Genomic DNA, 15984 nt, shown 5'->3' with positions numbered 1-15984 from the left:
TTACGGGTTTGTTCTTATACTCACTGATACTCAATCACGTACTGTGTTTTTGACATACTTAGCAAATAAAGAGGATTCTGATTCTGAACTGTGTAGTACGTCATTGTCAGTGGGGAAATGTTTAAACTTTATTAATAGTGTCATTTTTTTCATTCATTCATTCATTTTCTGTACCGCTTATCCTCACTAGGGTTGCTGGCGTGCTGGAGCCTATCCCAGCTGACTCTGGGCGAGAGGCAGGGGACACCCTGAACTGGTCGCCAGCCAATCGCAGGGCACATATAAACAAACAACCATTTGCAATCACATTCACATCGACGGGCAATTTATAGTGTAATTTATTTATTTATTTTTAAATCATGCACTCCAGCTGTGGATTATTTTAGAAATTACATTATGCTGCCTGTGTCCAAATAACACTATAACATGAATGCAACAAACCTTTTTGATTGGTGTCTTGCTATCAAAGAAGAAAATGGCTCTATACCAGCCATATTTAGTAATTATATGTGAAAAGGCAGCAATTACTGTTGTCTCATACAAACAATACACTTACTGTAGGTACAATAGGTACCCCACTGTCAGAGATAATAATTTAACAATATGTTTATTTTTATTGTGGTTGTAGATTGTAGTGGTAAGATTACAGCACTCTGAGGAAGATGAGACATAAAAATGAAACAGTTTGTTTTTAACATCGAAGGATGAATATGAGGCGGCACAGTGAGCACATCTGCCTCACAGTTCTGAGGACCGGGGTTCAAATCCCGGCCCCGCCTGTGTGGAGATTGCATGTTCTCCCTGTCTGCGTGGGTTTTATCCGGATACGTGTGGTAGGTTGATTGAAGACTCTAAATTGCCCGTAGGTGTGAATGTGAGTGTGAATGTAATTTAAGTGTGCCCTGCGATTGGCTGGCAACCAGTTTACGATGTACCCCGCCTCTCGCCCGAAGATAGCTGTGAATGGCTCCAGCATGCCCGCGACCCAAGTGAGAATAAGCGGTACAGAAAATGGGTGGATGGAAGATGAATATGACACAAGTGATCAAAATTTCAACTTTTTATTCCAGGTATTTGCAGTATATTTGTATCAGATACATGCTGTAGAAGACAGTACCTGTTGTTTGAACACACCCATTTTTTCGTGTGAGCAAAAGAATTGGAAGATGCGACTGACAGGTGTGTTTTGTTCCACGGGTATGTCCTAGGAAATAGATTATTTAAATAATAAATAGCGCAGAATGTCTTCATTCAGCTTCAGATTTGAGTTTTGTCTGCGCAGACTACATCTACAGTGAAAGGCGTAACTAATATGAAAACCAAATGGACTGCACTTATATAAATGGACTGCAATGGACAGCCACCCACCAGAGCGCTATAGGTGGAAAAACAAGCAACCGTGAAGCAATTTGTTTTCTTAAGCTAAAATGGGAAGAAAAGTTATACTGTATTTGTTTTATTTGGTGTAAAAACCAACAGCATTCAAACGTTGGTGATGCGTGCTTTTCAGCAGACCCTTTTCAGGTCATTCTATTATCTTGACCTTCGCTACCTGTATTTTCTAATGTAACAAGATGAATCAGTTTCAGTTGATTAATTGAAAGAAAAGCAACAAATCAGTCATGAAGAAAGTTGCTTATTCAGAGTAGTATCGCGTTCATATTTTTTGGCAAATGTCTAGGATTACCTAGGAAATACGAAAAAGCCACTATATTGTGACTCTATTAGACCACCCACCACAAGGATCCTTTATTTTCCCAGCGATAGCGGTAAATTATCTGAGCAAGGTCAGATCTTACATGGTGCTGCCCCTGATAACAGCTGCAAAGAGAGAAGTTACTTTCAAACTGCTGTACTATGAAAAGCTCTCACAATATTTATTTTTAAATGAATTTCCATCAGCAAGAACCTTTCCCTTCGTGTGACACTTTTTTTGGTTAAACTTACCAAGGTGTGGCAGTGCTCAAGCCAATGTAGGCCAGCAAAGAAGAAATAGCACCATTTTTTGTCAGCTTTCTCACCTGGTTATGTGGCCTCTTAAAGGAAAAGGAGGTTATTGTACCAATTTTTAGTTGTGAAACATAATGAAGGAGCGATTTGTGGCATTGTGGACACTGGGTTTGCTGCGAACAAAAGAAGGCGAGAGGCGGAGTACATCCCGAACTGATCCCCAGCCAATCGCAGGGCACATATAGACAAACAACCATTCAGACCTGTGGACAATTCAGTCTTCAGTAATTCTAACATAAATGTTTTTGGAATGTGGGAGGGTGCTACAGAAGAATCATCATCTTTTATTGTCATGAACACACGCACACACAATTTTCCCTCTGCATTTAACCCATCACAGAGTTGGATAAAGCAAACACACACTGTTAGCAGCACACACCGGGGAGTGGCTACTTAAGGGCCCCGGGACCAGTTTAGGATATCAGTGTCTTGCTCAAGGACACCACAGCCATTGGTCTGGAGTATGTTGGAAGTTGTTTAAGTTCATGTTCAGTTCAAACTCTGTTGCTAACCAAAACAGCAGAATCTATAAAAGCACATCAAGAGTGTGGAGACTTAGCTCTTGTTGTAAACAAGGAACCCGTGCAGTGTTAAATATGATTTTATGTTGTGTAGCGACGCTGTCCAGTCAACTGACATTGTCTCTCAATGCTGTATGTGACCATGTTTATGATAAAATTGTATGTGACTACCTCACCCCAGTCTGCCTGGAGTATTCACTGCATTTCTCCAGAATAATATCCATCCATTTTCTCTACCGCTTATACTCACTAGGGTCACGGGCGTGCTGGAACCTATCCCAGCGAACTGCGGGCAGGAGGCGGGGTACACCCTGAACTGGTTGCCAGCCAATCGCAGGGCACATATAAACAAATAACCATTCACACTCACATTCACGCCTACGGGCAATTTAGAGTCTTTAATTAACCTCCCACGCATGTTTTTGGGATGTCGGAGGAAACTAGAGTACCCGGAGAAAACCCACCCAGGCACAGGGAGAACATGCAAACTCCACACAGGCGAGGCCGGGATTTGAACCCTGGTCCTCAGAACTTTGAGGCGGATGTGCTAACCAGTCCTAAACCGTGCCCCATAATAATATATTTTTAAAAATCCTGTTTTGACCTGCATTTTCACTTGACAAAAATTTTAGAACACATCTAATGTTATTCGATATTTAGCAAAAATGGGTACAAATTAAGCGGCCGGTGGTTACTTGAGTTTATCTCAATTTCAATCTCAGTTCCAGTTTATCCCAAGGATGTTGCACAAAATAGAAGGTTAAAGCCACTTGTTTTCTTCCACACCAAGCCCATCCAAACACAGTATTAAGATTTTGTTGATGATTACTATTAAATCACTCCGAGTCTCTCCTTGCATACCTGCATGTCTGTGATCTGGTTCTCTGTGTGGTGTCCAACACAAAATATACAGCAAAGTGTAAATTGTATTTCCTTTTGAGGGACTATAATAAGTGTAACAAAATTAATTCATTCATTAAGTGGTGTCTAAATATGTTTTGTAGTGTCCTTTGATAGCATTTTGACCAGATTCCCTGATGTTGTTTTATTATTATTAGAATTTGTTCTCTGAAGGAAGCAACGTGAGATACTGTATGTTTTGCTCACCAGTCACAGTGCTGGAACCAGTGACTATTCTTAAGTGTGTTGCTGCTCTCTGCTGGTTACATCAAATTAATGCAACAAAAGGACACGAGTTCCCCCCGACCCACCTTTTTTTTTTATAATTTTTTTTTTTTTTTTAAATAAGCATCTTAATAGGATATAGAAATTGATTGTGAAACAGGGAGGCGTACCATTCACATCATTTTTACCTTGTAATGCACTCATTATTTTGTCCCCGAATTTGTTATTTATTTTTGTGAGATTTTTTTTCCTTTAGCCCCCCTAATTTAAATTGAACTTTCAAATCATATTCTTTTTATTTAGTATTCAGAAGTGATTATTTAGTTGTTGTCCTGCTTCCGTAATCACACAATCACAGAAAACTAGAATTTAAGTATTCATGAAAGTAAAAACGAAACAAAAAAAAAAGTCAGAATTGTTTGTAAATAAAATGTTGGCCAACCAAAAGGTTACGGTTGACTAGCAGTCCTACGAATACCCAGTTCGGTTGTCGCTGTCGACATATTCGACCAAGCGGCTGCGAATGTGTCGTCTGAATGTTTATGGAACTATCTCACAATGATAAAATTGATTAACATACTTGAATATGATTCCAAAAATAACAAATGTCAGCCACATAACACGGAGCAATTGAAGTATTCAGCTAGTTCCCACGTAGAATAAGTTCCTTGCACCTTGAACCTTCATGGTCGGCCAACCTATTTCTCCCCACTCCTCTTCTTCCCAGACTTTTTTTTTTCCCACCATTTTTTTCCTTTTTTAATGTAGGCTATTGCGGGGCCGGCGCTGTAATTTTGGAATCTGCCCTTGTGCATGGCGGACGAAAAAATTCCTCACCAGGACCAGCGGCTCAACCTCCCCCCCAGTGCGAGGGCTGTTAAGCGGACAGCCCCGCACGGTCCGTACAGTCGTGTAATTGTCGAGTCGTTACGTTATTTGCTCTGAAAAAAAAAAAAATGTAACGTAGCGTGTCGAGACGGCGAGGGGGGGGAAACACAAGACTTGAGGGGAAATTTCTCACATTTTTGAATTTCCTCATAACTAATTCACATTTTTTTCCCTCCCCCGGAGGAGGAAGCCGTTGTTGCAGTAAATCCTGGCCGGGGAAAGGAGGCTTTTTCGTCAGGAGTGTTTTCGCATGAGCTACGACGCTTTTGGAGGTATGTCAAATCGCTTATTTTTTTTGGTGGAAAAAATAAAATTACAAATTTCCAGTAGCGAGCTAACATCAAGTTTATGGCTGTTCCACTTGACTAATGGACGCGCCAGCTACAGTTAGCCAGAGCTCGCCTTCCAAACCAGGTGCAGCCATCATTGAGAAGCAATTTTGCTCGTTTGTCGCGGAATTTTATTTAGGAATTGTAACTTCTGAATCGTGTGGTGAGGGAAATGTAGCTAACCGAAGCTATAAGCGAGCTATGGTGGTGAAATGAAGGACGACGAGGAAGGGGAGGAACAATCTCATCACACACAAAAAGCTCCTGCAGCCATGTTTTTTTTTTTTTTTTTTTTTGTACAATTTTCCATCAAATTTGAGCAGGGCTCCGGAGTTACCCCCTTCTCTCTCCGGTTCTCAGACCACATTTAGACCGCTTCATGGTGCTTCTTTGACCGCCTAACACGCTTCACAGGCGGATACGACCACCACTTTAGTGTCTTCACTTAGAAATGCATCTTAAATGGTATTATTGTTTTTTTTTAGTAAAGATGGATGTTTTTTTTTTTTTTTTTTAGATTTTAAATCTGCGACTGAGTGGCGCCACCTGTAGGCAGCCATTTGGATAAATTAAATACAGTCAATGTAATTTGATTAGTTTTTTGATACAATTTGAAAAACATTCAAATTGCATTTTTTTTTTGTTTCAAATGAGACAAATTAGTTTAATTTTCAACATAATAACTCCACAATGACCTTTAAAAAAAAATCTGCATCCATCCGCAGGGTGCAAGTCAGCTCTTTTCCTCCCCGGTTATTTTCCCCTGCAGGAGCCTCTGGCCTTGAATTGTTTTGTTTAAGGGTGACAAAAGCCGATAAAGTCAAAGACAATTTTTGAAGAGTAAATAAATGAATAAATAAATAAAGCTACTTAATCTAGCACTTGATTTTGCTGTTGCATTCATAGCTTTTGTATTTCACCTCATTTTGCTTTCCTTCTTCTTGGTTCATGATTAAAGATTTCTTCATAAATTTGTGATTCCTAGAGATTGGGAATTTTACTTGCAAAACCTCCCCCCAAAAAAGTCCAAAATGAACAGAGGAGCAATGGAAGAAGAAAGAGCATGTCAGCAAAAAATGGAGGGCAGGAAAAATAATCATAAGCAGTGCTCCTGCGGTTTATTTTAATAATCCTGCGGACGCTTTTCCCATTTTGCTTGGCGTGCTTTTTTATTTTTATGTTTAATTTTTTTTTAGTCTGGTTGCCATTTTGCTGGGGGTAATTTGAATGCTGACCTTCTAGTTATGTCCTCATAATAAATTCAGAGGGCTGCTGGAAAATTATAAGAAATCTGGCAGGACAATTCTGCCTTTGTTTATTGAGTTGAAATTTAATCTCAAATAAGGAAATTGATGCTATTTTTGTCAGTAGACCCACTAAGGCTTAAACATTTGCCATGTGCATAATTCACGATTGAGCAACCACAATCTAGGATATTATTACTATCTGAAATAAGATAAAGTTTCAGTTTGAGTCAAATCAAATGGTTTTCTTCTCGGAGGAAAGGAACAAAATATGATGAGATCCAAACAAATTAAAAGTAGCCCTGATGAGATTTGACTGAGCTGCAAGCGTCTAAACAGGTTAAATGAGATTTTCCTTGTAAAATTTCGATTGCTTCCACATGTGCAGTCTGGATCACATCCAGATAAATCTTGGTTTAATGTTACGGCCGCTAATCCCCCCACAAATACAACAAAATGTGTTCGAACCACGTACGATTTCACAAAAGTGTTTGAAAAGGGTCCTGTCATGTTAAATTTAAATTGCTTCCAAGTGCTCACAGTGGATTGGATACAGATGAAATCTGGTTTCATGTTTCAGCTTCTCACCCTGCATACTCACCAAATGTCTTCATTCAATCGATATCATAATAATAATAATAATAATAATAATAAATGGATATCATTAAGAAAAAGTAACATTTAAAAAAAACAACAACTTAAAATTATCAACGTTTATACAGATAAGTATTAGTGACGCACCAAAAATTGGGCCCAAAAGTGCATTTTCGTTTTTTGGGCCGAAACACTCTTTTCACCGAAATCAAACGGCCGAAATAACATGCTGTTTATTGCCGCTAGCGCTTAGCTTTGTCGTGGCCTGTACACTTAATACTTAAGAAAACATTTACTATTAACAAGCAATGCTGTGTAGCGCTTTGCTTACTATCCAGTTGAAATGACTGGGAGATAACTATATTACCTACAACTAGGGCTGTCACTATCGAATCTTTTTAAAATCGATTATTCTATAGGTATTTCGTCGAGGACTCCTAATAGTAATCGCCCCTCCCTCTTTTTTTTCTTTTATGAATGCTGGACTTCTGTCCTTTAACTGCGTATGTTGGTGCTGAGTGTATGGCACCAGTATCAAACCCATGGCCGGCGGGCCAAACGTGGTCCGCCGTGTCATTTTATGTGGCCCGCGGGGTATTGAAAGGTCTTAAGTCAATTGAGCAGTTTACACATGTATTCACCATCAACTACATTTCCAGTAATACATCGTTGCCTTACAAATTTCTGCCAAGTGATGGGATTTTACCACTAGGTGGTAGTGTAACCGCATCAGTCCATCCATCCATTTTCAACACCGCTTATCCTGGTTAGGGTCGCGGGGCGGTGGAGCCTATCCCAGCTGACTACAGGCGAAAGGCGGACTACACCCTGAACTGGTCCCCAGTCAGTCGCAGGGCACATATAGACACGGACAACCATTCACACTCACATTCACACTGTCACTGAGTGGGAACTGAACCCACGCTGCCCGGAGCAAAGTCAGGCGAGTGTACCACTACACCATCAGTGACAACCGCATCAGTGTAAAGCACTTTTATAAGTGACTTGAGAAACTTCTACAAATGATCCCGAAATGTCGAGGAAGTGAAAAATTGATTCACATAGAAGGCTTTTTCAACAAAGATTGGAAAACAAATATACATTTCTGCTGCTGTGTCCATGGGTTTCTGTATTCATGAAGACAACTTTTTACAATATTTACTATTCAAATTTTTGCAGTATTCACTATTCACACATTTCTCATTTGCAGGTCGTATTCCCTTTGCACTTTATACCAGGCCGATTTGTATTTCTAAAATGCTCACTCTGTCACCAATGTTCTGAGTAGTGCAAAATTGTCAAGCGTAACAAAAATACTTAAATTGACTTAAATAATTCAGTTGTAAATAGTAAAAATAGTAAATAGTTTGATGGTTGATAAGCAACTCGGGTTTCTTAGGATTCATCTATTATAAGATGAATCCAGGGCAATAAGTAATAATAAATAGTTATTTAACAATATGTTGAAGAGTATCGTTACATTTATCTTGCATTACATTTAGTTACATTTATTGTAATCTAACTGGCCGTTCGATGGGATTGATAATGCCAATGTGGCCCTTGGTAAAAATGAGTTTTATACCCCTGGTGTATGGTATAAACTCTTTACAGAATTTGAGACAACAAAAATAGCCTTTGCTAAATGGTTAGATTCATGATTAGCATTAGGGTGCTTACGATTACCATTTTTGTTTAAAAAACAAAAAACAAACGCAAACTACCATTCAGCTCACTCATACATAATGTTTTATATATATAGTGTCTTAAAAATCACTTACAGATGCTCCTCTGTCATTTTTTGAAATGTTTTTCACTGGTCCAACAGTGTGTTCGTCTGCAACTAAAGTCTGTGCTGTAAACATGGACAGTGGCCAAATGGTTCCGGGTGACGTAAATTGGTTCCCGTGGGCGCAAATATGCTTTTATTAATATTTTTATTTGCTTCGAGGCAGAAAGTTTTGCATCAACCAATTTTTGTGGTCGAACAAGCCGAGTTAGCCAATTTCTTTTTTCTTTTCTTCTTTTTTTTCACAGCCCTGCCAACAACTTACTGTTTGATAATGACATAGAGCACCGTAACTCAACCATAAATGTGACAGTTAAACAACACACAAATTCAACGAGCTAGTGGTAACATAAACATATATAAACAACAAAGATTTGCAATATTTCTAATTTGCATGTTGCAATGAATTGTGGGAACCACAAGGTTTTGCAATCGTCATCCTAGCGACTCTCTAACATAAACTGGAGTGTTTTCATTGCTTTCCACTGTTCGGGGGTGGAATGCTTGTTGCATGCTATTTTGCGTCGCCCCCAGCTACCTGCAAGCTACAGCTAACGCGGCGAAATATGATGCAGAGCCGCAGAGGTGAATGTGTGCCTTGCGTCCGTTGTCAATGCAGCATATATCACTAATCATCGCCTCAATGACTGTTAATAAACAACACTTTTAGACAAAGTTTCATTGTCATCACGAAGGCCGGGAGAAAGGGTCGAGACAGGTACGCCAGGGTAGTTGCTAAGCTATCCTGACATGATGTCGCAAAACACCACAATTATTATTATTGTGTGGTACAGTTCATTTGTTACATGGACCTGTCTGGAACCGTGTTATAGCGGAGATTAGCCAACTATGAAGAGTAAAATACCAGGCAAATGAATGCGTTTATTGAGGAAAATACTGTAATATACAATGCTAGACCGCCATACCAGGGAACGGAAACCGGAAATTAATTAGTACGTTACTGACATTATGTCACTAGAGAAAATAGGCCTATAATTTAAAAAGTACATTAATATAATAAATATTTATAATACAAGCTATTCTTGATTAGTCCTACTATGGGGCAATTTGCATAATTTCAGCCGCAACAGTGGATGCAGGACATACAAAAAGAACATGAAAGAGAAGACATTTGGCTGCAAATGTGTTTGCCATTCGGTTGACGCAATAAGTACATTAGAATAACAAATATTGAAGCCATAATTTCTGAAAGACTATAGAGTAATAATTATGTTGTGAAGTTGAACACTATACGGAATATTTTTTTCCTATTACATAATATATTGTCTGTCTGTAATGTTCTTGACATAAATTTACAAATATGGAAATTCAGACATTGTTCTGGAAGTGAATTTCTATAGGTTGGCAGCTCTCAGTATTTTCTTTCTGCGTTTCGGCTTTCAGCTACGGGTTCGTCAGTTTTTTAAAATTGTTTTTAATTATTTGAATTTTTTTATTTAATATTTTTTTTGGGCGGGGGGGTTTCGGCCAACAATTTTCATTTCGGTGCATCGCGAACAAATACAAAAAGAAGTTAATCTAAGTACATATTAAAATGTAAAAACAAAATGCCCAAACTTTTACCTGCTGTAAAAACAAAACAAAACACTGTACATTTGACAACAGATGACAGTACTAATGTACGGGATATAATTTTTCTCACCTTCTTGTTCGATCTACTTCTTAATAAGTGATGCACATAAAAAGTCAAAACAAGCCTTTTGATGTCCTCTGAATTGTGAAATATGCTGTGGTATCGCTTGACGCTCTAAACGTAGGTTGTGCAGTTGTATGCTCTCGCCCGATGTCATGGGAATGAAGGCTTCTTTATACTCGCACGGACGGCAACCGCGCTGACGTCACTGCAGCTATCCTACACACAGTTCGCCTTTACATTCTAGAGCAACCCACGCGCACTCTTTTGAAAGTGTGCTGCGGTTCTCCTCAAAGTCGGGGGGTGTCGCTACAGCTGGTATTGGCTAGGACGCCACAGGGTGGAGTTTCCTCTGCATTTTGTGGCCGTTTCCGGTAGCCGTTTTTACTTTCCTTTCCGTAACAAGTAACAAAGCAACAACAATGATGACCGTGGAACAGAGTCTGCTAGACCAAATGGACCTAGATTACCAGATTATACGTTTAATTATGCTGCAAAATCAATTGAGAATGCGGCGGCGTAGGTGCCGGGAGGAACGCTGATTGCATCATCACAGCATGTGACTAAAACGGACCAATCACGAGAGATGATCTCCGCGGCATTCTACGCGGAGCAACAATTTTTGCGGTGAACGCATCAAACCGCGCTGGCCAATTCGTCAGTCACGTGATGCAATGCGGGCGTATAAAGAGGCCTTGAGAGACATGTTTTACCAACAATTTTCTCCAAACATTTGACTACAGCAGTGAGGGACTGTGGGTCTTTTGGAATATGTGTAGTACAAAAGAAGCTAAAGTAAACAAACTCATTGTCAGTGTTAGTTCTTGGTGCTTGTTGAACTAATATGCTAGCATCTTTCAACTCTACAGGGTTAGCCATCCTGAAAATGTAGGTCAAATCAAATTCAATTTTTTTATTGTTTTTATTTATTAAAAAAAATGTACACCCTTTGAGACATTTGACGTAGAGTTGCCGCCATGTTAGGCTCTTTTGAAATAATACTGAAAGTCAAGAACAAACCTATAGGTCTATATTTGGAGAACAGATGGCGGAAATTTCCAGTCAGCGTAAGAACGACAGTCGTCTATCGAGTCACAGGGTGGGGTTTTCTGTTTTAGTCTATATCAACTTGGTACCTGAGTTTCTATTTTCTAAAGAAGAAAGATTTGCTTTCTTTGATTCCTTACCAGTCCTTTTAAGCACTATTCCGGATAAGTGATGTGGGTTAAAATGAGCCTTTTAGAATCCATTTTGAGCATAGCAGGCATCTGCTGTTCTCTTGTGTTCTTAGTGGCTGTGCTGAAAATGTCTGAAAATTGCCTAATTTATATTAGTCCCTGGGAAATTGCTTTTCAGGGGTTAGGGCCGCCGCATAAAATCGTGTGCTTTACGCTCATATTTCTTCCTCTCCCTTCCCTTGTAAAAATGAACCTTATTGGTTTGATGAATAATGCATCAGGACATTCATTTGCTGAAGCAGTGAAAATTAGGCTTGTTTACATTCAGTGGTTATGTACACAAAATCATGTTTTTTCTGTTTTTTTTTCTCCACTTGACGATTTTGTGAAGGTAGAGCCTGGGTTGCTTTTTGTTAAAAGAATAAATAAATAAAATAATTCAGCAAAGCAAATGTAATTTCTGGATGTGGTTAAAAAAATGGGGAGGGATCAAACTGGTGCAGGTTTAATGAATCCATAAATCACAATGGTGCCAGGTTTGCTGCGCCCACGTATGTTTGCAGTGTAATTTTGATTTCCATCAAAAATTTAATCTACCAGCCTACAAGGGTTTTAGCAGCAGATCGGGTGCTGTCTTAAATTTCTAATTTTAGGGCCCTGATCTTTCTGGATTTATTTCTGCATGATTCAAGTCTGCTTTTCAATATCTCCTGTTATTAAAATTTAATTCAAAGCATTAACATATAGATTGAAAATGTTTTTTATGGAGGGTTGTGGAGTGAAATTGATGGAATTTTACTATTCGCCAGTTGGTTGCCATCTCTTGTGTGTATATGTTGGAATGAGGTTCCAGGTGGGGGATTTATGCATTTATTTGCGTTATTGCTTTTTTTTTTTTTAAAGATGGTCAAGCACCATATTAGAGGTCTGGAAAATGTACATTCGATTAAGGAAAGGCTATTTTTCCTGTCTCAGCTTGAGATAATACAAACCAATGCAGTGAAAGCAGTGATTGAAGTGACCCGTCCGTCCTCCATTTTTAACTCGCTCCTATTTTTACTCCCCCTCCTGAGAGTGCAAACATTTTCCTGAGCCCTTAAGCAAATTTGTATTTCATATTTGGATTTTCCTTTCCAGTATATTTGACTTGCAAAGAGGAGCGATTTTTCTGGGGGGCGGGGTGGTGGTGGTGGGGGATGAGGGGGTGCAAAGTAAAACAGCAACATTGGTTACTGCTAGTTTAAATTTGTTGTTCATAGGAGTGATTGATTTCCTTTATTGTGTACAGTCACATAGCAGCACGTTGACCAAATCTAGGGCAATTATTTTAGAAAGCACAGCAGTGGTAGCACTACATTCTTAACGGAGTATGTGGAAATGTTGTGCTTGTATATCTAACCTCCTTCCAGTAAAGCTACAGAGCATATACAGTAGGATATATGATCTATGGATGGGCCTTTCACTAGCTTTCTTGGATTGACTATGGGGAAAATGAATGTAATGAATTGCTATATTGAAATCTTTTTTTTTTTTTTTATTAGATGGGAGTATAACTCTCTGAATGTTCTAACCTCCTTTTAGGATGCCAGTGTTGTATTGTGTAGAATGATGCAACCCATAGAAAGTTTGCCATAGAATTGATGCCCCTCAACCTCCCATAGCCGATATAACTTACATACATGCAAATCAGTCTCCTTTCGATGAAATTTGCCGTTTTGAACTCAAAATAGGTCATTTACGTGAATTGTATAGATCCGATGAGTATTTCCTCGGGGGGTCGCTGTCGCCATCACTGTCGTCATAGGCTGTTACGTACGCCTTGAACGTTGGCTGATCGTCGTGCCTAAATGGCCGCCATTTTTGGAAGGTCGTCATTACCATGAAGGCAACAGCGCGCTACTCTTGTTTACATTTAGACAAACAAAATCAACAACTTTCATGTATTGTAATATTTGTCTGACACTGTCTGCCCAAACGTGGCTCTTTCAGCTCACATATAACTTGAGAAAACACCGTGCAGTAAATTGCAATTTTTTATTTTATTTAATTGTTTTAAATTGTGCTACTTGAGTAATTATTTCACCGTGTAAGTTTTACTCTTAAGTAATTTTTTTGGAGGACTACTTTCTACTTTTACTCGAGTCACATTATTGTCAAGTAACAGTACGCTTACTTGAGTACAATATTTGGCTACTCAACCCACCTCTGGAGTGGACATCCTCTATTGCTACTCGTTTAAGCAACATTTTTGCTCATCTGATCAGCCAGTGTCGTATTTTTTGCACTGGTCTTTTGTATTTTCACATTGAGGTGGTGCGGGTCGTGGCCCTGGTTGTGGTACCAGCGGAACCACGACGTGCACATGACATCGCCGACAAAAGCTGATCCGCTATTACATCTTGTATTAATTAGGAGATGGGCCTACAATTATCACGCATCCCCTCCTTGAGCCGTCACCTTGTCGTGGTGGAGGGGTTTGTGTGTCCCAGTGATCCTAGGAGCTAGGTTGTCTGGGGCTTTATGCCCCTGGCAGGGTCACCCATGACAAACAGGTCCTAGGTGAGGGACCAGACAAAGCACGGCTCAAAGACCCCTAATGATGACGACAAACAATGGACTTCGTTTTCCCTTGCCTGGACGCGGGTCACTGGGGCCCCCCACTGGAGCCAGGCCTGGTGGTGGGGCTCGAAGGCGAGCGCCTGGTGGCCGGGCCTGCACCCATGGGGTCCGGCCGGGCACAGCCCGAAAGGGTAACGTGGGTCCCCCTTCCCATGGGCTCACCACCTGTTGGAGGGGTCGGGTGCAGTGTGAGCTGGGCGGTGGCCGAAGGCGGGGACCTTGGCGATCCGATCCCCGGCTACAGAAGCTGGCTCTAGGGACGTGGAATGTCACCTCCCTGGCAGGGAAGGAGCCCGAGCTGGTGTGTGAGGTCGAGAAGTTACGACTAGATATAGTCGGACTCGCCTCCACACACAGCTTGGGCTCTGGTACCAGTCCTCTCGAGAGGGGTTGGACTCTCTTCCACTCTGGAGTTGCCCATGGTGAGAGGCGACGAGCAGGTGTGGGTATACTTATTGCCCCCCGGCTCGGCGGACACTTGGACACTCGGGTGAAGAGAGGGGCGGAGCTGTCAACTGATCACCACCTGGTGGTGAGTTGGCTCCAATGGTGGGGGAAGATGCCGGTCCGACGTGGCAGGCCCAAACGTATTGTGAGGGTCTGCTTGGAACGTCTGGCAGAATCCCCTGTCAGAAGGAGTTTCAACTCCCACCTCCGACAGAACTTTGCTCATGTTCTGGGGGAGGCGGGGGATATCGAGTCCGAGTGGACCATGATCCGCGCCTCCATTGCTGAGGCGGCCAACCGGAGCTGTGGTCGGTGCCTGTCGTGGCGACAAATTCCGAACCCGTTGGTGGACACCAACGGTGAGGGATGCCGTCAAGTTGAAGAAGGAGTCCTATCGGGCCTTTTTGGCCTGTGGGACTCCTGAGGCAGCTGATGGGTACTGGCTGGCCAAGTGGAATGCAGCTCTGGTGGTCGCTGAAGCAAAAACTCTGGTATGGGAGGAGTTCGGTGAGGCCATGGAGAAAGACTTCCGGACGGCTTCGAGGAAATTCTGGTCCACCATCCGACGTCTCAGGAGAGGAAAGCAGTGCACCACGAAAACTGTGTATAGTGGGGATGGGGCGCTGCTGACCTCGACTCGGGACGTTGTGAATCGGTGGGGAGAATACTTCGAAGACCTCCTCAATTCCACTGACACGCCTTCCCATGAGGAAGCAGAGTGTGCGTTCTCTGAGGCGGGCTCTGCTATCTCTGGGTTTGAGGTCACCGAGGTAGTTAAAAAGCTCCTCGGTGGCAGGGCCCCAGGGAGTGGATGAGATTCGCCCGGAATTCCTAAAGGCTCTGGATGTTGTGGGGCTGTCCTGGTTGAAACGCCTCTGCAACATCGCGTGGACATCGGGGACAGTGCCTCTGGATTGGCAGACTGGGGTGGTGGTCCCCCTTTTTAAGAAGGGGGACCGGAGGGTGTGTTCCAACTACAGGGGGATCACACTGCTCAGCCTCCCAGGTAAGGTCTATTCAGGGGTGCTGGAGAGGAGGGTCCGTCGGGAAGTCGAATCTCAGATTCAGTGTGGTTTTCGTCCTGGCCGTGGAACACTGGACCAGCTCTACACCCTCGGCAGGGTCCTCGAGGGTGCATGGGAGTTCGCCCAACCAGTCTACATGTGTTTTGTGGACTTTGAGAAGGCGTTCGACCGTGTCCCTCGGGGAGTCCTGTGGAGGGTGCTTCGGGAGTATGGGGTACCGAACCCCCTGATACGGGCTGTTCTGTCCCTGTACAACCGGAGTCAGAGTTTGGTCCGCATATCCGGCAGTAAGTCGGACTCGTTCCCGGTGAGGGTTGGACTCCGCCAAGTCTGCCCTTTGTCGCCGATTCTGTTCATAACCTTTATGGACAGAATTTGTAGGCACAGCCGAGGCGTAGGGGGGGTCCGGTTTGGTGGCCTCAGTATTGCATCTCTGCTTTTACTGATGATGTGGTTCTGTTGTCGTGAGCTCCAACTCTCACTGGAGCAGTTCGCAGCCGAGTGTGAAGCGGCTGGGATGAGAATCAGCACCTCCAAATCTGAGACCATGGTCCTCAGTCGTAA

General features: G+C 41.9%; 1 protein-coding gene across 7 annotated transcripts in view; it reads left to right on the top strand.

Moving 5' to 3' along the window:
• The first annotated feature begins 4177 nt into the window (after positions 1 to 4177).
• The window catches only part of znf618 (zinc finger protein 618), an 85358-nt gene continuing 73551 nt past the window's right edge, over positions 4178 to 15984 (top strand). For 2 of the 7 annotated variants that reach the window (XM_061799081.1, XM_061799078.1), the window contains exon 1: positions 4178 to 4816. In XM_061799081.1, coding sequence (XP_061655065.1) covers positions 4795 to 4816 — 22 coding nt within the window. In that variant the 5' untranslated portion in view covers positions 4178 to 4794. The remainder of the gene's footprint in view (positions 4817 to 15984) is intronic. The other 5 variants (XM_061799084.1, XM_061799086.1, XM_061799082.1 and 2 more) reach the window with 4 other exon arrangements.

This window comes from Phyllopteryx taeniolatus, chromosome 15 (assembly GCF_024500385.1).
Source record: "Phyllopteryx taeniolatus isolate TA_2022b chromosome 15, UOR_Ptae_1.2, whole genome shotgun sequence".
Lineage (NCBI taxonomy): Eukaryota > Metazoa > Chordata > Actinopteri > Syngnathiformes > Syngnathidae > Phyllopteryx > Phyllopteryx taeniolatus.
This window is presented reverse-complemented; position numbering and strand designations above follow the sequence as displayed.